Genomic DNA, 21,069 nt, shown 5'->3' with positions numbered 1-21,069 from the left:
TCTCTCTCTCTCTCTCTCTCTCTCTCTCTCTCTCTCTCTCTCTCTCTCTTTCCTCCATCTTCTCTCTAATTTTTATTTACTATGAAATTTCTTTCAATTTAGATTTATATATTTTAGGTATGTGAGTGGTTTGTCTGACTCAGTCTATGCCTTGCATCATGTTACTGCAGTTATGAACAGTTGGGAGCCACACTTTGTATTCTAGGAATGTAACCTGGGTCTCTGCTAGAACAACAGATCCTCATAACCACTGAGGCATCTCTCTTGTCACATTTAAAGTGTTATTTATGTGAGTAGCAATAATACAAAATGGCCAAAAAAAAAACCCATTCTGGTCATTTTTTTGTAGATGATGCAAAATATTCACTTTATACAAGCATTTATTTTTCTTAATACCATTTTTCATTGTTATTGTATGTTTCTGTGAATTCCTAAGCAAAAAATTACAACCTATGTAGTCTGTGTATTTTCAGGGATAGACACTTGGTATTGAGTAACCATATGGTGTACTACTCTCTGGGGAAGACTGTTTCTCCAACTCTCAGAATTCTTTAGTATTTGCATAGGCTTGAAGACTAGTGAGCTTTCTCCCTTCCATGTTAGCATGCCTCTTGGTGATGTCTTCTTCAGCAAATGTATAGCAACCTTGACTGTAAGATCTAATGCATGTAGTTTCTCTGACATTTCTGGGAGACACAATGTCATAGCAAACCTGTTCCTCTAGTTCTTACAATATTCCTGCCCTCTCTTGCTCAGTGATGCCTGTGCCTTAGTGCTGGAGCTGTGTTGCTTATGTGTCAGTTGGACTGAGCATCACAACTCTGCATTTTGACTGATTATGGTTTTCTGTAATAATATCAATTTCCTTGATGAAAGGTGAGTACTATGTTTATTTGTGGGAATTAGGATACATATTTTAGAATGCAGTTAGAGATATTCTGATTTAGTAAAGTAGTAGTTGTAGCATCTCATCCAAGATCTGTGACTTTACTAACCTTGGGGAAACTGGCTAGCTTTCTAGTACCAGGCATGATTTCGCTCTTGTTGAGAGGGTCTTAAGTCAGTTAGAAACTGTTTGTTGCCAGTAGTGTGTGATTGCCACTCTTAAAACCTCTGAGTTATTGTGAAGTGCAGGTTGTTCTGGTTCATAGGTGTCATTGTTGGGTAGGATTGTTGGTTGGGTAGGATTGTTGTTTGGGTAGGATTGTTGGTTCTCTTCCGCTTTTGTAAGCTTGCATATTTCCTTCTGATACTATGAAAGCTAGTCTCCAGGGAAGATGTTTTATTGTCAGATCTCTTGAGTCGCCTAGGATCTATGTCGATAGTACATGGCTTCTCATTAATAGGGACTCGCCTTCTATGTCTGGGAGGGCAACATGGACAATAACAATAGTCTGGATGGTATTTAGAGTCTCTTGGACAGTTGTAACCATCAACTTCAAAGCAAGCTTCTTTGCCAGGATCCATCTAAGAGAAGCTAAAAACTAACAGGTGGTCTTCCTGAGATGGTTCTGCAACGGACTGTAAAGCTATGATGGATTTGCTCCTTTAGGCAAAGCCAAAGAGATTACATTTGAGGAAAGATTCCTGCTATTAATATGCATTTCTTGTTAGTATTAAATCTATATAACAATCACTAGGTTTTAACCCACCCTTTTGAGTAGATTTCTGCAGAACAATGAAGATATATTGTCTTGTACTGATGCTATATAGACAAATAGATAATTCCTTAATTCTTAATAATGATGCTATAAGAATTCCTAAAATTATATTAGTAATTATTAAGCTCTTTCATAATAGAACTATTAACTCCTTTCTGATGTCAAAACTGTAATGAGAACTCTGCCAGTCTTCAAGTGTCGCCAGTTAATTGCTTTTGAGATAGAAAACAGGCATTTACAAATTAGACCTTGTTCCAAGAGGTTGTAAAACAAGTAAACAAAGGTCATAAAAAGGGAACTTACTTATTGTAGGTGTAAGGACAGAAGATAAAATATTGACTGGGTTTATCTATACAAAACTTCAGTGCTAACTTAGTTATAGTTTTTAACTCTCCAAGAACCTGTAGAACTAGTGACAGATAATGAATGTTTAGCTCGATAATTCCTCTTAATGGAGAAACATGTAAACATCTCTGTTGTAAACTTCTCATTCAACTTATGATTTAAATTTATGATTGAAGTTCTAGTGAACTTTTGTAAAATGGGATGCTTGGGAAAAACCATGTGAACTATTCTCCTAGAATAAGTATTAAGACTAAGAATGATTACATTGCATTGCATGGCATTGTTACATCAGAGCAGGAGAGAGCAAGATTAGAAGGAGAATGAAGAGTAGAACAACTTAGAAATTATAAGGCAACTTAAAAAATTAAGATAGCAATATGCAGAATGCAGAGGGAAAGAGGGAAAAAAATCTACAGAGACAGCAGAAAGAGCAAGCAGATTTCTCCTTACCATTGGACAGAACAGGTCTCTTCTTGATACCACAACAGATTTAGTCTTGCTAAAGAGAAGAAAGCTTTCTTCTTACGGACTTGGGCATAATTCATTTAGCAATGAAACGGTAGAAGCCTTTTCTTTATGCATAAAGATTGAAGGTCATTTTTTATCCAGAATGAGTGAGTTCTTTCTGCACTGGTGCTTTGTCTTTTGCTCCATATGCATATGTAAGTATGGATCTGGGTGTGTAAGTATGTAATTGAGAGATAAGTATGTAGCTGGTCTCAGCTTGAGGTGTGTGAATTTGTATATGAATTTATCTGAGTTTATGCATATTTGCTTGTGTGAAAGGTTTTCTGTTTGGTAGCATGACTCTCTTCTCCTGGTTCAGTAAAACCCTGAGATTCCACTTCACACCAGTCAGAATGGCTAAGATCAAAAACTCAGGTGATAGTAGATGCTGGAGAGGATGTGGAGAAAGAGGAACATTCCTCCATTGTTGGTGGAATTGCAAGATGGTGCAACCACTCTGGAAATCAGTTTGGAGGTTCCTCAGAAAATTGGACACAGCATTACCTGAGGACCCAGCCTGGGCATATATCCAGAAGATGCTCTAACATATAACAAGGACAGATGTGCCACTGTGTTCATAGCAGCCTTATTTATAATAGCTAGAAGGTGGAAAGAACCCACATATCCTTCAACAGAGGAATGGATAAAAAAAATGTACATTTACACAATGGAGTTCTACCCAGCTATTAAAAACAATGAATTCGAGAAATTCTTAGGTAAATGGATGGAACTGGAAAATATCATCCTGAGTGAGGTAACCCAATCACAAAAGAACACACATGGTATTCACTCATTGATATTTGGATATTAGCCCAGAAACTCGCAATACCCAAGATACAACTATGAAGCTAATGAAGAAGGAAGACCAAAGTGTGGGTGCTTCCGTCCTTCTTAGGAGTAATGAAATTCTCAAGGGAGCAAGTATGGAGACAAAGTGTGGGACAGAAACTGAAGGAGGGGTCATCTGGAAACTGTTCCACCTGGGTATCCATTCCATGTGCAGTCACCAAAGGTAGACGCTGATGTGGATGTCAGAAGTGCATGCTGACAGGAGCCTGATGTAGCTGTCTCCTTAGAGGTCTGCCAGAGTTTCACATATTCAGAGGCAGATGTTCATAGCTAACCATTGAACTGATCAAGGGGTTCCCAGTGGAGGAGTTAGGGAGAAGAAGCTGAAGGAGGTGAAAGGGTTTGTGCCCCATGAGGAGAGCAACAATACCAACCAACCAGAGCTCCCAGGGTCTAAATCATCAGTCTGGGAGCACTTAGGGAGGGACCCATGGCTCCAGCTGTATATGTAGAGGAGGATGGCCTTGTAGGGCGTAGGTGGGAGAGGAGATCCTTGGTCCCATGACGACTGGATAACAAGTGTGGGGGAATTTGAGGGTGGGGAGGTGGGAGTGGGAGGGTGGGTGAGGACACATCCTCATAGAGACAGGAGAAGGGGGACTGGGCTGGGGGGTCCCTGGGTAGGTGGGGGGGGGGGAAATGGGGTAAGGGATGGCATCTGGAGTGTAGATAGAATATCCAATAAAAATAAATAAATAAATTTTAAAAAAAGTTTATTGACCGAAACCTCCCTTGCTCCTGGGCAAGAGAGAAAAAAGACCTAGCAATGAATTCTTTACTTAACCCCCTACTGTTAGACTAAGGGTGTTAATTGCCCAAGCCAGTGATTTTTAACCCTCAGAATGAGCCAGAAAGTTGTTAGGATTTTTTAGAAGTTATCAGCAAGCCTAATGTGTAGTTAGAGAGCTAGAAAGCCTGAGCTTCTCAGGCTTTAAAGCTACACCTATGTCTGAAGCTGCTTCCCACTTCAACCCATTCCAAGCCCAGCGGGCTCCTGCCAGTTCTCAGTGGTTTTGTTAGACAATATATGGCCCTTGTAGAGAGCATTATCACCCCAATGGGAAGTTTTCATTTAAGCTCCAAATATTTATGCATTCACATACTTAAATTGTAGGTATTTTATGGTAGATGGATAGTATTATGATTCTGTATGACTGTTGAGACATCCTTACTGTTATTTTTCTCCTTCCTATGTGTTTATATTTGTCCCTTCTCTTTAATAAAATCCCTTTCCTACATTTCCCCCTTAAGATGACTTGTTCTCTGTTATTTCCTATTATACCTCCACATCCCACAATGGTCTGGTTTTACTTTTCTGGTTACTGCAGTTACTCCAGGTTGTCAACTCACATCTGGAGATTTGGAGCTAGGACCTTCCTATGAGAGAGAGCATTCAATGTCTGTCTGTCTGGGTCTGGGTTACTCCACTCAGTATGATCTTTTCTAGATCCATCCATTTACCTGCAAATCTCATAATTTCATGTTTCTTTACAGCTCACTAATATTTTATACTGCATATATACATTTTTATTTGCCAGTTGAAGGACATTTTTGTTGTTTCCATTTTGTAGCTATTATGAATATAGCAGCAATGGACACAGGTGAGCACATATCTGTGGAGTAGAATGTTGACTCCTTTTAGCATATTCCAAGGAGTGGAATAGCTGGGTCACGTGATACATTTGTTTAACTTGAGGATTTTTATTTATTTGCAGATCTCCATATTGGTTTCCAGAATGGCTATGTTTTTTTGGTCATAGCGTTTTTTTTATTCCCTATGATATTGTTTTTATATTGTTGCTCATTGGATTATTTATAGTATTCTTTCTTTACTGTGAGAAAGAGTGGTTTGCTGTCTTGAGCATGGGTGATTACTTCCCAGTTTTCCTGTATTTATCTCTTTTTCACATGAAATTTATTATCTCCTATATTCTCATAGATAATTTCTCTAATTGTTCTATGTATGTTTTGCCTCTAATTTATTTATATGTTATGTTATGCTGTTTTAGTAAAATGAATTGTGTCAATCCATGACTGTTTTCAAATGCACATATGTCTCCATTAGTTTTGAGAGACTATTTTTCTGAGTGCAACAATATGGGCTTGTTTTTGTTTTGTTTTTGTTTTGTTTTGTTTTCTCGAGACAGGGTTTCTCTTTATAGCCCGGGCTGTCCTCGAACTCACTCTGTAGACCAGGTTGGCCTCGAACTCAGAAATCCGCCTGCCTCTGCCTCCCAAGTGCTGGGATTAAAAGCGTGTGCCACCACTGCCTGGCACAACAATATGGTTAATGATGGTTTTCTCTTCAAGTTTTTAATGCCTTTCCATCGTCCCCTGGCTTTGGGTCATTGACCAGAGGCGAGGTAGTATTCTATTGCTTGGGTCTTTTCATATGGTGTGACATTGTTCTTTACAAGCATTCAGTATTAATTTTACTTTTCCTCTTTGACCTCTTGATATTAAAGAACCACAATCTGTCTATTCATTGTTCATCAAAGAGAAAATCAAAGAAGAGAAACAGCAAGAAATGGCTGATATTCCAGTAAACACATCCCAGGTCAGTGGTCATGTCCACTTTCATTCTAAAAATACTATATTTTGATATATTGCAAGCCTTTAATTTTCTGCTTCGATGATTTCTCAAATTTATCTTTATGAACTGATCCACCACCAAACCCCCCAAAACCTGTGGCAGAATTAGAAAAGCAATTACCTTTATGTTATTTTTCATACTGGGTGGTCATTACATTCATGGTGGCTTAAATGTGCCAGGAAACGGATGTTCTTGTGTGTAGACTGAGATTGTGTTCTACCTGTATTTCTCTTTGGTGTTTAATATCAATGATGGTTGGTGGTGATGTGTCTGTTGGCATCTCATATCTGTTTATCTTAGGAGAATCACATACTTGATTAGGAAGCTCAGTGATTATTTCCAAAAGTAGAGAGATCTATATTTTTACTTTTTCATTTTCTCTTTTGTTGTGCCCCACGTGCATACTAAGTGCAGAATACTTGGGCTTAGACTCATTATATATAATTATGTGGGATGCATCCATACAAATGTTTTGTGAGCATTGAATGATAGATGTGCATAAGTTGTTCCATTTGATGCAGAGAGGCTATCCCTCGTGATGGCCTTGCTCTAGCTAGACACTTTGTTCGAATGTCAGCTCTCCATGCCTACCCTGCAGCTGCAGTGTACTGAAATTGTTATTTGTCCATGGTGGCTCTTCTATATGCTTAGAAAAAGTTTAGATTATATTAAATGTGTCTCATGCAGATTTTTCTGTTTGTTACTTGCCCAAATATTCTCATAAAAATGAATTTGGTAGACTATTTGATTTTTATGTTACAATTAAACTTGTCAGTATGTAGTGTTACTACAATCCTTGCTACTGTGGAAAAATACCAAAACACTTTACTTAAAAGCCAGTCATAAGTTCTGCCTTCTATACCTACTGCTTTGCTATTTAATGATGTGGCGTTGCATCTAGAGTTTAAAATCATACCTGAGTCTGTTAGAATAGATTATGTAAGACCTAACAGAGACAGGATTGACTCAATGTCTGGATTTTAGCATGATCTTCAGGCAGAAAATTTAAGAAGATATGTTCTCATCCTGGATGTGCTTCTGAGACATGTATATTGTGATTCTGTGGGACATGATGAATATTGTAGCGTGTAATTATTAAAAACAATCCACGCTAATCTTGACTACTCCCCAGCAATGTGGGCTACCCGCCCAATGGCTATCCCCATGCAGCTGTCCGCCCAGTTTGCCAGGGTTCACTGCTGCCAAACCGATTGTATCTTCCCAGGCCATCCTGGGCCTACTGGCTGCTGGCTCTAATCTCCTAACCCCTTATAATTAAGATTCTAGAGGCTTGTAATTTATCAGTCAGATTTATAACAGTAACTTCTCAATCCACAAAATGCCCAAAGAACTCAAAACTCAATTGATATTGATACAAGCTGCCTACCTAGATTGGACAAATGTGCCCTATATTATTCTATTGTTCTTTTATGATATCCATAGCTATCTGTGGCTACTTCAGGCCATGTGTGGATCCAATTTGTCTTCTTCCTCCATCTTTCTCCATCCTTCTCCTGTCTAGCCCCTGTCTCCTTCTCTCTAAAATTTTTCATCTTGCCTTATTTTTCCGTTGCCCAACCACAGGCTCTCGACTTATATTTCACTTGAAATCACCTGTGTACAGACAGCAATCTAGAGAATATGGCATCCATAACAGATAGATAGCCATGTCCAGATCTTTAGTATATGTCTTGTTTTCATGGATATGCTGTGAGACTACTGTGTCATCCTGTTTTCCCACAGTTTGATCATTCATTATAGAATATGACTATATTGGAGATCATTGTTTTTATTATTATTTTTTTTTTAGCTTTTAAACTTTTTTGATGACTTTTGATGATAATGGTCTTTCCTCATCTACATCCTGTATCCTTATATCCAGGAAAGCATTCTACCCTGTAGCAGATAGTCAAACTGTAATTTTTTGTTTCAGGATATGTTGACAATCAGGGATGTGACTGTGGACTTCTCCCAGGAGGAGTGGAAATGCCTGAACTCTGCTCAGAAGGCATTGTACATTGATGTGATGTTGGAGAATTACAGCAACCTGGTGTCTGTCGGTGAGAACATTTTTGTTGTACAATTCCTAACTCATCCTTTTTAAATACTGACCCTATAGACTGTAAACTCTATTATGCTGTTATGGAAAAAAAAAAAACAGAAGACTAGGCAAAATTTGGCAGTGAAAAAGAAACCTCTTTTCCAAGAGGTTCGCCTGCCCAAACTAGCATAAGACATCCAGAGAGTATGACTGCTATGGTCAAGTTTGTAGTGGTGAGACTGAAGACAAAGAGAAGCATAACGGTTTGTGCTCTAGGTAGAAGAATTGGAACTGAACATTCAAGCACAGTGAGGAACAGCCTGATGTCAGAGACCTGCACTTCCACCTGCAGCCATGGTGATGTGTGGGCCGTACGGCCACTGCTGAGCCCCATGTCTGGGTCAGTGGACCTCTGGTACCATGGGTTTGTGTGCATGTCTGTGGCCCATGTTACCACCAAAGGCCATGTGGATATCTGTGGTCTGGGCTACTGCCTAAGGGCATGTTGATGACTGAGGGGCTCCCTGAGTTGACCCTGCTTCTCACCAGCCACTACATGTTTGTGCAAGCTGTGACTTGGGCATGGGAAAACTGTCCCTGATAGCATAGGTGCAAGAGGGCTGATGGGCAGACCACCTCAGCTACCACCCAGGACCAGGTCCAGGATTTTGAGTTAGCCCACCAAAATATGTACCCCATCTATGAACCTCTGGAACATGTGAAGAGGCCAGTCCTGCTGAACCAAAGCCACAGGATTTCCATGACCCCTGGCAACAGCAGGTTATCCAAGAGGAGCCTTGTCAAGGTCCAATATTGATGGTATAGCAGAAGCCAGCGACCTAGAACCAGACCAATGACTCATTGCAACAAACATTTTCATGGAAAGCTGTTTGTACAAAAGCGGGTACAGCATGACATACCACAGCTTCCAATGCCACTATGCTGAATACTTGATGGCAGAGTAGACTTGTACATGGACTGGTATAGTACTTGTACAGCACTGGTGCAGCGACAACTGAGCCAGGTATGAGAGAAGGCTGCAGTATATACAAGAGTAGGCTGTCGCCACAAGCCATGGCCAGATTATTTTATTATTTTATTTTACATTTTCTGTTTTATTTCATTTGAGGGGTAGCTTACAAGGGTGGAAAGCAGATATGGAAGGACTGGTAAATGAGGAGAACTGGGGTTCATGATATGAAATTCACAAAGAATCAGGAAAAAAATATGTTTTTTAAAAAAAGAGAGAACATTTTGATGGTATTAGTTTTTTCTTTTCATTTTCCATTATTAGAGATGCGATGCACCCTTGATTTTGGTTCCAGGATGCATTGAGATATTCAGTAGCATATACTATTTCCACCAATATCTTAAATCTCCATAGCCATCATTACAATTGACATTTTTAAAAGATTTATTTATTATTTTATGTATATGAGTACACTGTAGCTCATCTTCAGCCTGTATCTATATTCAGACCCACCAGAAAAGGGCATCAGATCCCATTACAGATGGTTGTGAGCCACCATGTGGTTGCTGGGAATCAAACTCAGAACCTCTGGAAGAGTAGTCAGTGTTCTGAACCGTTAAGCCATGTCTCCAGCCCCCTTGATATTGTTTTAGTTGTATGAAAATCTCAAGATATGCAAACTGAAAATTCTCCCAGAATATGCTGGAGATTCTGACTGGAAATAATAATTGGGAATTCATTCCTAGGTTTCTCTAATTTGTATTCTTCTCATGTGCTTTGCACAGTAGGGTCTTAGATGACTGTATTGTTAAAAGTTCTAACATGCGTTGTGGGCTTCCTCACAGAACAATGGGAGTATTGTATGCAGAGTAGGCCTGGTCGTCTACCTGGAGCAAATGAGATTTTCCTGGAAGGTCAAGAAAATGTAATAGCTAAAACCAGGGAGGACAAGTGAAGCAACAGTGAAGGATTCAAGTGAAAGGGAAAGCGAGCTGAAACTGCCTTTGCTGTATGTAATTCTCTTCCAAGGATTCCTGGTCCTTGCACTTACCATAGACTCCTGTCCTCAACATGCATCCTGCCCACTGTAACTCTTAGAAGGCATAATGACTCAGTAGACCTGAATTATGGGGACTTAATACTAGTCCAGTGTACAATTTTACTTGACTGTGCTGGTATCAGATTGGAATAATTTTACAAATTATTAGTCTAATATGAGTCCATGACGTAGGATTATTCTGTAATTGCCTTCCTTGCTTGTATGTTTTTATATTACATGTTTCACTTTCATTACAGTAGATGATACACAGACACCCCTCTGGAATATAATCTTAGCAGTGTATACAAAGTACCTTTTAGAATAATCATATAAGGAAAGTTAAGAAACATAAACAATGGAGGAAAAGATGTGAGCAATAGCTGTTCATGAAAGCCCTGCCTCAGATGATCTAGAGCCTTGAATATCTGGCAAAATATTTGCTTTGAATCCATTACTTTTGAAGAATCTAATGCCTTGTATTTTTTTAAAGTAAAGAAACAAACCCTTTGATGCTTTTCAGTAACCTTTCATCTTAAAAGGAAGTGTGACTCCTGAATAGTAATCTTCATTGCTATATATTAGGAAGTACAAACACTGTGAGCCTAGGATTGGGTTAAAGTCGTCATCCATTTCTGAGAAAAAATTTAAAAATAGAGACACGTGTTCTAAATATAATCAGTGAGTGAGCTCCATCCCAAAGATAATTTACTACCCTCACTTATTTGTTTCATCTTATGCCAGTTAGATATATTTTTTTAAGATTTTATTTATTTTATGTGTGTGAGCACACTGTAGCTGTCTTCAGACACCCCAGAAGAGGGCATTGGATCACATTACAAAGGTGGTTGTGAGCCACCATGTGGTTGCTGAGAATTGAACTCAGGACCTCTGGAAGAGCAGTCAGTGCTCTTAACCACTGAGCCATCTTTCCAGCCCTAGATATTTTCAATAAAGATCAGATACCTTATTAGAAATCACTGACGTTGAAGGCTGGCATGCTGTTTTTGTGAGGATCTATACAGTTACAGTGAATGAAAAGTGTCAGGTACTGGGAGCTCTGTCCTAAATGGTTGCAGATTAACTTAGTTTAAAAGAGAACTTAAAAAGACAGTCATTAATCACAACTTTCATCTGGAAACAAGCCCTATTAATCTGAATTGTACTCATTTTTAGAGAACTACTGCATATGTGATACTGCCTGTCAACTTGTGAAGACCAAAAAGGAGTCTTGTCAGTGTAATGAGCTTGGTGAAATGCTTCATGAACCCTCCAACTGTGCACTTTATAAAAGAAGTGACACTACAGAAACCTCTAATAACTACAGGTGCCATAAGGACAGGGATGCCTCTGTTGACTCGTCAAACCCAGATCAACATAAAAGCATGCACACTGGAGAAGAACCTTGTGAATCTAAAGACTGTGAGAAATCTTCCAGTTTGTGTTCCAACCTTAGGCAAGATCAAAGACTCTCCACTGCAAAGAAAGAGCACAAGCAGGATGAACATGATGACCATTTCAGCTCTACACACAGTCTCATGGAACACACAATCTACATTAAAGAGAAACGACACCAGTGTGGCCAATGTAGGAAATACTTCAGTACCTCCACAAACCTCTCTGTACATCAGAGAATTCACACTGGAGAGAAACCCTACAAGTGCAACTTTTGTGACAAATCCTTTAATCAGTGGTCAAGTCTTCAAATACATCAAATACTTCATACTGCTGAGAAACTGTACAAATACAAAGAAGGTGGAAAGTCATTTGTGCAGGTAACTGCACTTAAAAGCCATCAGAGAAGGCATACTGGGGAGAAGCCTTACAAATGTAAGGAGTGTAACAGATCCTTTGCCCGGGGTGCATCATTAAGATGGCATCAGAAAACTCATTCTCCTAAGATTCATTATGAATGCAAAGAATGTGCTAAGTCCTTTTTTGAATTATCCCATTTTAAAATGCATTACACAATCCATACTGGTAAAAAGCCTTATAGATGTGAGATATATGATACAACTATTGCTGTGAATTCCACTCTTAAAACTCATCAGAAAATTCACACTGGAGAGAAACCTTACAGATGTAGGGAATGTGACAAATCTATTGCCAAGTGCTCACATCTTAGAACACATCAGAGAATTCATACTAGAAAGAGACCTTTTAGATATATGGAATGTAGCAAATCTTTTATTAAGCACTCAAATCTTAGAAAACATCAGCAAATTCATACTGGAGAGAGACGTTATAGATGTAAGGAATGTAGCAGATCTTTTACCTGGTTCTCAAATTTTAGAGTCCATCAGAGAGTTCATACTGGAGAGAGACCTTACAGATGTAAGGAATGTGACAAATCTTTTACTACGGGCTCAAATCTTAGCATACATCAGAAAATTCATACTGGAGAGAAACCTTACAAATGCACAGACTGTGACGTATCCTTTCTGTGGATTTCTAATCTTAGAACCCATCAGAAAATTCATACTGGAGAGAAACCTTACAAATGTCAGGAATGTAAGAAATCTTTTACTAGGTACTCAAATCTTAGAGACCATCAGAAAATTCATACTGGAGAGAAACTTTACAAATGCCAAGACTGTGACATATCTTTTATGTGGATTTCAAGTCTTAGGAGACATCAGAAAATTCATACTGGAGAAAAACCTTACAAATGCAGAGACTGTGAGAAATCCTTTACTCAATGTTCGACTCTAAGAGACCATCAGAAAATTCATACTGGAGAGAAACCTTACAAATGCAAAGACTGTGGCATAGCCTTTTTGTGGATTTCAAGTCTTAGAAGACATCAGAAAATTCATACTGGAGAGAAGCCTTACAAATGCACAGACTGTGATGCATCCTTTCTGTGGAGTTCTAATCTTAAAACACATCAGAAAATTCATACTGGAGAGAAACCTTACAAATGTCAGGAATGTAACAAATTTTTTACTAGGAGTTCATATCTTAGAGTTCATCAGAAAACTCATACTGGAGAGAAACTTTACAAATGTAAAGACTGTGACATATCCTTTATGTGGCTTTCCAATCTTAGAAGACATCAGAAAATTCATACTAGAGAAAAGCGTACCGTTGTAAATAATGTGCCATAACATTTATCTGGTATTCTCTGTTTGCAAATCACAAGGAGATAAGTGATCAAAACATAAAGATAACTTAACAAGATTGTTAAAGCCTTTAATGAAGATTGAAATCTTACAAAATGCATCAGAGTTTATATTAAAATAAAATTCTGCAAATGTAACTGTGGGGAAAGATTTTAATTTCTTTTAAAATGTATGAGTGCCTGGCCTGTAAGTATGTCTGTGCACTGCATGTATGCTGGTGCAGGTAGAAGCCAGAAGAGAGCATCAGAGCCCCTGAAGTTGGCATTATAGATAGTTGTGTGTAGCTGTTTATATGTTGGGAATTGAACTCTTGTTCTCTGTAAGAGCAACCAATGCTCTTTTTATTTTTATTTATTTATTTACTTGGTTTTTCGAGACAGGGTTTCTCTGTGTAGTCCTGGCTGTCCTGGAACTCACTCTGTAGACCAGGCTGGCCTCGAGCTCAGAAATCCGCCTGCCTCTGCCTCCCAAGTGCTGGGACTAAAGGCATGTGCCACCACCGTCCAGCCGCAACCAATGCTCTTAACTACTGAACCTTCCCTCCCATTCCTGAGAAAAGCTATAACAAAAACATTTAGCTCATTCAACATCCAACCATTCATAATAATGCCAGGCAAGATAGTACATGCCTTTAATCACAGCACTCAGAAGACCAAGACTAGAAGATCACTGTGAGTCCAGTTCCAGAACTTCCAGAACTACATAGACCCTTTCTCAAAAACAAAAACAAAAGATCATAATAAGGCCAACATGTAATAATGTTAAAATTTTGACAAAGATGTGTAATTGTACTATACATCATAGTTCATACTTCTATGAAACCATGTAAAGGTTTCCTTCCTTCCTTCCTTCCTTCCTTTCTTCCTTCCTTCCTTCCTCCCTTCCTCCCTCCCTCCCTCCCTCCCTCCCTTCCTTCCTTCCTTCCTCTCTTCCTTCTTTCTTTCTGCCTGCTTTCTTCCCCCCCCTCTTTAGAATATAGACACAGATTTTCAAAACTGATTCCTTGGTTTTCACTCCCACATCAGTATTTGAACCCCTTTGCCCACTTTTATGCTGGAAGGACTTATCATTTCTAGTCCTGATGATGGCGACTATAGCTGAGGCATCATGGTCGCCAAAAGGAGTCCTTTTATACATTTCACTGAGAAGTTTACAAACTGTTTTTTTTTTGTTTTTTTGTTTTTTAGTTTTTCTTTAGGTTTGCTGAAATATTTGTTCCTTCATTTGTTTTATTTTTGTTCTGCTTTTTTTTTGTACTGTAAATTCCTGAGATAGTAGTGTAATTACAAAATATTTCCATTCCCTTTCCTACTGACAAATCCTCCCATATATTCTTCCCCACTTTCTTTTAATGTCATGGGTTCTCATTTCATTAATTGTGATTGTATGCATAATGTATATATATATTTATATATATATGTGTGTGTGTGTGTGTGTGTGTGTGTGTATGTATGTATGTATAAGATACGTATTGTTGGCATTCAGGAGTTGCTCCACAAACCACACAAACACCAATCTCAGTCAGACATGTACAGTTTATTGAACATACACTGAAAGACTGATCATGACAAAACCTTCAGACTTGGGAGCTGAAATCTTCATGTCTGTACATTATCCAGGGTCACTTTGCATAAAGGAAAAAACTAATGAGCTCATAAGCAGTTGCATGAGGTTTGTAGGGTGATCAGGTTTTTTCTACTTTAGTAACTCAGACGTAACAGTGGAAATTGATCCTTTACCTGCTTGGCTCTGAGTGAAGGCTGCATGCAGCTGGGGGAAATTTCCAAGGAGAACAGTTCTCAAAATATGATAACAAATCTCTGAGCATAGCAGGATGTATGGTCAACTTGACCTCACTCAGAGTCAAATTATTTTTTTCTGTGTCTTATAGTCAGGCTGGTTTTTTTTGTTTGTTTGTTTTGTTTCAGCAATATGGGATGGCTGGCAAGCCTGAAGCAAAATGGCTATAGTTATTTCTAAGAAGTAATACCAGGGAACCAGTTTTGAGAAATGGACGTCAACATGTATAATTGATATACATATCAAATATACTACTAAATCTAACCTTGTCTGTCATGTTATCATGTTACTTGTGTATGTGTTTCCAATGCTGGCCCATTTGGTTTTGGATATCTAGTTGGTATGCTCATCCCTGAAGGAGACTCCTGCTCCCAGCATTGTGCAGTCTCCTGTAGTACACACTGTATGAACTGAGGCCTTGTGGGCTTTTCCCCATCCACTTTGGCATGTCCATTGTTGTTGGGCTTGTTCAGCTCTTGTTTGGGTAGGCATGATTTTGAGATTTTCTAGATATAGCTTCTGGCTTTACTAGGAAAAACAATCTTACAGAAATTCTCTGATCTTTTGCCTCTTGAATATTAATAGACCCATCTTCAAAAGTATTCCTTGAGGGTTTTGTAGATGAATCCATTGGGAATGGTCTCTACAACTCTACATTTTGATTAGCTGTGGATTTTTTTTTGTAGTGGTCACTGTTGAGAGGTTTCGCTGATAAGGGAAGAAGTCCACATTTATTTGTTAGTACAAAGAAAAGTGTTGAGATTTTTATTAGGGATTATGCTGATTTAGTAAGGTGGTGGTTGTTGGTTCTCCTGTAAGATTCCTGATTTCACCAGCTATGAGTAGGTAGCTATGTTTCTGGTATCAGTCATGGTTTTCTTTTTTAAAAGTGTCTTAAGTCCAAGTAGAGAGCTGTTGGTTACCACCAAGGTGAGCCTGCCACTACTGCACCCTTAGAGTTGTCCTGCCACGATGCTTGTTGAGTTATGATGCCCACAGGCATCGTAACTGAGTAGGACTGTTCATTAGATTCCTCCTTTGGAAGCTTGCATACTGATTCTGGTTTCATACAACCTACTCCTCAGGGAGGAGTCTTTTATTTTGAGACAGTGTCTCTCTGTGTATTGCCAGATGTCCTAGATTCTCTATGTAGACTAGGCTGGCCTTGAACCCAGAGTTTCTTTGTTTCTGCCTCATGAGTGCTTGGTTTGAAGGCTTACAAGACCTTACCCCATTACACATACCTTTGTCTTATGTCTTTTTTGGCTCGTTAGTTTGTTTGTAGAGGTAGGGTTTCATTGTGTAACTTTGGCTTATCTGGAATTCACTCTGTAGGCCAGGCTGGCCTTGAACTCACAGAGACCTGCTTGCCTTTGCTTCTGAGTGCTTGGGTTAAAGGCATGGATCACCACTGCCCAGGTCGTAAGGTCCTGACAGTTACCCAAGGTAAAGGCACAACTTACTTGATAGAAATGTGTAAAGAAGTGGATCTTCTGTCTACTGACATTGAAGACTTCATTGTCATTGAACTAGAGAGGATATCCTAGTTGAGATGGATAAGTTTCCAGGTATATGTAACGTACCAAATATAAACAACATGAAATAAATAATATAAAGAAGGCTAAGAGGAACAATGAGACTGAAGCAATTATAAAATGCCATCTTTAAAACAGCTCCACAATCAGAATGACAGGATTCTGTCAGAACTTCAGTGAACTAACAGCAAATCAACCTAACATTTAATACTTACTGAAACACGAAAAAATCAAGACTTCTTGATTCTGTTACCTGATACTAAACCAGATAATGAACCTGTGCATGCTGGAGCATGCCTTTATTCAATCCTAGCATTCCAGAGGCAGGGAAGGCTAATCTCAGTGAGTTCCTGGCCAGCATGTCTAAAAAAAAGCAAAAAACAAACAAACAAATTCCACCACCTGGTACAACCAAAAAGAAATCACACACTGATGTTAAAATTAAATAATTGATTTGATCACATTTACACAGTTTTTAAAACACAGGTTCACATAGGGAAACCCTGTCTACAAGGAAAGACTGAATAAATAACCCCCCCAAATTTTCTATTAGAAGATATTTCACAAAGACAGACAGACAGACACACACACACACACACACACACACACACACACACACACCACATCCCATCACATCATTGTGTGTTTCTATGCCCACTTGAGATACTGCCCATTCTCACCTCCTACCTCTGTACTACTCTGGTCCAGAAATCCCACAATAACTCTACTGTGTTCGTCTCTAATCATATTGCCTGGAATTCACTGAGATGACCCAGAGCCATTTGTGAGACTGTGGGTTTGCAGCTATGTGCTAGAGCCTGATGTGCTCAGCACAGGGTAACAACTAAAGGCAGTGATTCTTCTACAAACTATCCACAGCCAACGTCTGAGAGATAAAGTGAGCTGTTCCCTTTCCTAGACTGACTGTGGTCTTATGAGGCCAGTGCAGATAAAGACAGCTGCTGTTGGTTACTGATTACAATAGTTGTATAGAATCTAAAGAATGGTGTGACGTAGCCCTCCCTCCTTTTTCCCTTATTATTATTATTTTTTCGAGACAGGGTTTTTTTGTAGCCCTGGCTGTCCTGGAACTCACTCTGTAGACCAGGCTGGCTTCAAACTCAGAAATCCGCCTGCTTCTGCCTCCCAAGTGCTGGGATTAAAGGCGTGCGCCACCACCTCCCGACTTCCTTTTTCCTTTATTTCTAACCACCTCTTTTTTCTCAGTGTTGCCAGAGCTGGAGATGGTATGGAGTAACAGTCCTTTTCAGGATTAGAACTATCTACTTAACTTATTTTTTTGTATCTGGGCTAGCCAAGCGTCTGCATCCACCAAAAACCTGTTATGAGAAAAAAGCCTTGTGCATGAGTCACAGAAGACAAATGCCTTTCTGAGTTAGTAAAGTGACAACAGCTTCATCTAGTGGTGAAAGTAATACAGCGCAGGATGAATTCAGCCCTAAGCATTAGCAAAATGACCACTGACTTCCTTAGACACTTTTCTTTTTTTTTTTCTTTTTCTTTCTTCTTTTCCTTTCTTTTTTTTTCTCCAAATTCCAAGTTCTTTGAATGTCTGCGCCAAAGTCAAAATTTCAGAATTTGGTTTTGGCTTCGCGTGTTTGTGTGTTGGTGATGGGACTCTGGCTTTTCAAGATAGCCTGTTATTGTTTGGTATGAAATATGTGTCCCAGAGGCTTGTTTTAGGCTATTTTGCATCTGAAGGATTCAGAACGCAGGATGAGTATCAGATACCAGGGTGCAGCGTCCTACTAGGCCCAGTTCTGGTCTAGGCTGGCAGTGATCATGGGGAGGCTGTGCATAGCGGATTCAGGGCAGCCTGACAGCTGGAGCTGTATGACAGGAAGCCCGAGACAGAGTGGGAGGGACCGGTCTTCGCTGGGCAGGGATACACACCCAGAAACATGGTGGAAGGTTGTTAGACATTATTAGGTCGGGATTGAAAAAAAATAGTGTTCCGAGTGGGAGGAGTTAGGGGAATGACGTGAACGGAAGCTGGAAACTGGGTGTGGGAGGCTGGAGAAGTGGGACTGACAATCAAAGCCAGAAGTGTCAAAGACCTGTTCACGTCCAGAGCTCGCGGCCCTGCACCGTGGGAATCGCGTGGTGCAGATCTGGGGTCGGAGGACACAGAGGACTTCGTGGGAAGCTAAAACTCTAGGCAGCCACGGGTGCAGTGCAGGACATCCCGGAGGAGTCAGCAGTCAGCAGCGAAGCGGCGGGAACCGGAGCCAGGCGGCCCTGGAACCGCCCAGGTCAGTTTTGCTGCGGGGCTGGAAAAGGGCGGGAAGGGGACAGGGAGTGATCAGTTTGTCTTCTGCTTCTAAGGAGCCTGGCTCGGAAATTCTGCTATAGATGCGATTCCTTATCGATAACTTTTAGCTCACATAAATCAGACCAATCTTGTTTTTTAAATTGATCGTCTGAATGCGCATTATTCCTATTAGAATACTGCGGTAGGATGTTTGAATTTATGTATTGATATTTGAAAACCAGTTCCGTTTGTTCAGATTAAAAGGGAAAAGCTCTTGAAATTTACATTCAGTCACTCTAACTTGCCTGTTTTACCAGGAGACTTACAGTGACTTGGCATCCCCGGAGATCTTTTAGACACTAGTCATAAAATGAGTGATTGCAAATGTAATTTAATCCGAAAGATTTTTTTTTTTTTGCAAATTACATAGGTATGGTTGTAAACGTTAACATTTATAAGTAAACGTTTATTTCTCATTATTAATTTATTCCTTTACACTCTATTGCACCCTCCCCCCACTTCCTTTCCTCCCAGTCCATTCCTCGTGCTTTTCCTTGTCCAATTTCCTCCTTCCTTTCTCCTCAGAGAAGGGGAGGAGTCCAATGGCTCAGTCCTGGCGCATCAAGTTGCCGTAGGATTAGGTTTATCTCCTGTTGAGGCTAGACAAGACTGTCCAGTTGGGGAAAGGGATCCAAAAGCAGGCAACAGAGTCAGAGACGGCCTCTGCTCCAGTTGTTACAGGGCCCACGTGACAACTAAGCTGCGCATCTGTTACAGTTCACGGTTAGAAAGGACATTGTGGCCTGTGAGTTGCATCTTGGGCATTTCAAGATTCTGGGCTAATATCCAATAATCAGTGAGTGAATACCATGTGTGTTCTTTTGTGATTGGCTTACCTCACTCAGGATGATAATTTCTAGTTCCATCCATTTACCTAGGAACCTCTCGAATTCATTGTTTTTAATAGCTGAGTAATACTCCATTGTGTAAATATACCACATTTTTTGAATCCATTCCTCAGTTGAAGGACATCTGGGTTCTTTCCAGCTCCTGGCTATTATAAATAAAGCTGCTATGAACATAGTTGAGCATATGTCCTTATTATATGTTCGAGCATCTTCTGGGTATATGCCTAGGAGAAGGAAGACCAAGTGGGGGTGATTCGGTCCTTCTTAGAAGGAGCAACAAAATACTCAAGGGAGCAAATATGGAGACAAAGCGAGGGACAAAAACTGAAGGAGGGGCTGTCTGAAGACCTTTCCACCTGAGTATCCATCCCATGTGCAGTCACCAAAGGTAGATGCTGATGTGGAAGTCAGGAAGCGCATGCTGATAAGAGCCTGATATGGATATCTCCTCAGAGGTCTTCAAGAGTCTGACGTACTCAGAGGCAGATGCTCACAACTAGCCATTGAACTGATCATGGGTTTCTCAATAGAGGAGTTAGAGTGAAGACTGAAGGAGCTGAAAGGATTTGAGGCACCATGAGGAGAACAATAATACCAACCAACCACAGCTCCCAGGGTCTAAACCACCAGCCTGGGAGCACTTGGGGGTGGGGGATCCAGGGCTTCAGCTGAATATGTAAGAGTGGAGGGCCCTGCTGGGCATAGGTGGAAGAAGAGAACCTTGACCTCATGAAGGCTGGATGCCCCAGGGGGTGGGAATTTTGAGGGTGGGGAGGTGGGAGTGGGGGGGAGTAGATAGAGGTTACATCCACAGAGAAGAAGGAGGAGGGGTGAGGGGATTGGGGGTTCCGGGGTGGGTGGGGAATGGGGTAAGGGGACAACATATGAAATGTAAATAAAACATCCAATAAAAAAAAAAAAGAAAAAGAAAGGACATTGTAAGCCACCTGGTGTTGGCACAAGCCTTTAACCCCTAATTTGGGAAACAGGCAGGTAGGTCTGGAAGATCCTTGTCATCTTGGTATACGGACATAGTTTAAGGACAGCCAGGGCTACACAGAGAAATCCTGTCTGTTGGAGAAGGGAGAAGAAAAAGGGGGGGAAAAAGCAAAAGAAAAGAAAACAGAAATGAAAAGGTATTGTTGTATACTATAGTACTATAAAGCATCTTTTGAATAATTATGCTAACTCTTTCTTTAAAAAAAATTTATTTATTTTATGTATGTAAGAACACTGTTGCTATCTTCAGACACACTAGAATAGGGTATTAGATTCCATTACAGATGGTTGCGAGCCAGCATGTGGTGGCTGGGAATTGAACTCAGGACCTCTGGTAGAGCAGTCTGTGCTCTTAACCACTGAGCCATCTCTTCAACATACTCTAACTCTTCTATATTAGAAAAATGTCAATAGTAGTCTTTTGTCTTCTC

General features: G+C 40.0%; 1 protein-coding gene across 2 annotated transcripts in view; it reads left to right on the top strand.

Moving 5' to 3' along the window:
- LOC114630098 (zinc finger protein 54-like) overlaps positions 1-13,261 on the top strand; it is a 50,405-nt gene extending 37,144 nt beyond the window's left edge. For both annotated transcript variants that reach the window (XM_028778177.1, XM_028778176.1), the window contains exons 3-5: positions 5,828-5,919; positions 7,889-8,015; positions 11,179-13,261. In XM_028778177.1, the coding sequence (XP_028634010.1) occupies positions 5,828-5,919; positions 7,889-8,015; positions 11,179-13,109 (2,150 nt within the window). In that variant the 3' untranslated portion in view covers positions 13,110-13,261. The remainder of the gene's footprint in view (positions 1-5,827; positions 5,920-7,888; positions 8,016-11,178) is intronic.
- Positions 13,262-21,069: the final 7,808 nt, after the last annotated feature.

This window comes from Grammomys surdaster, unplaced genomic scaffold, assembly GCF_004785775.1.
Source record: "Grammomys surdaster isolate TR1022 unplaced genomic scaffold, NIH_TR_1.0 327, whole genome shotgun sequence".
Lineage (NCBI taxonomy): Eukaryota > Metazoa > Chordata > Mammalia > Rodentia > Muridae > Grammomys > Grammomys surdaster.
This window is presented reverse-complemented; position numbering and strand designations above follow the sequence as displayed.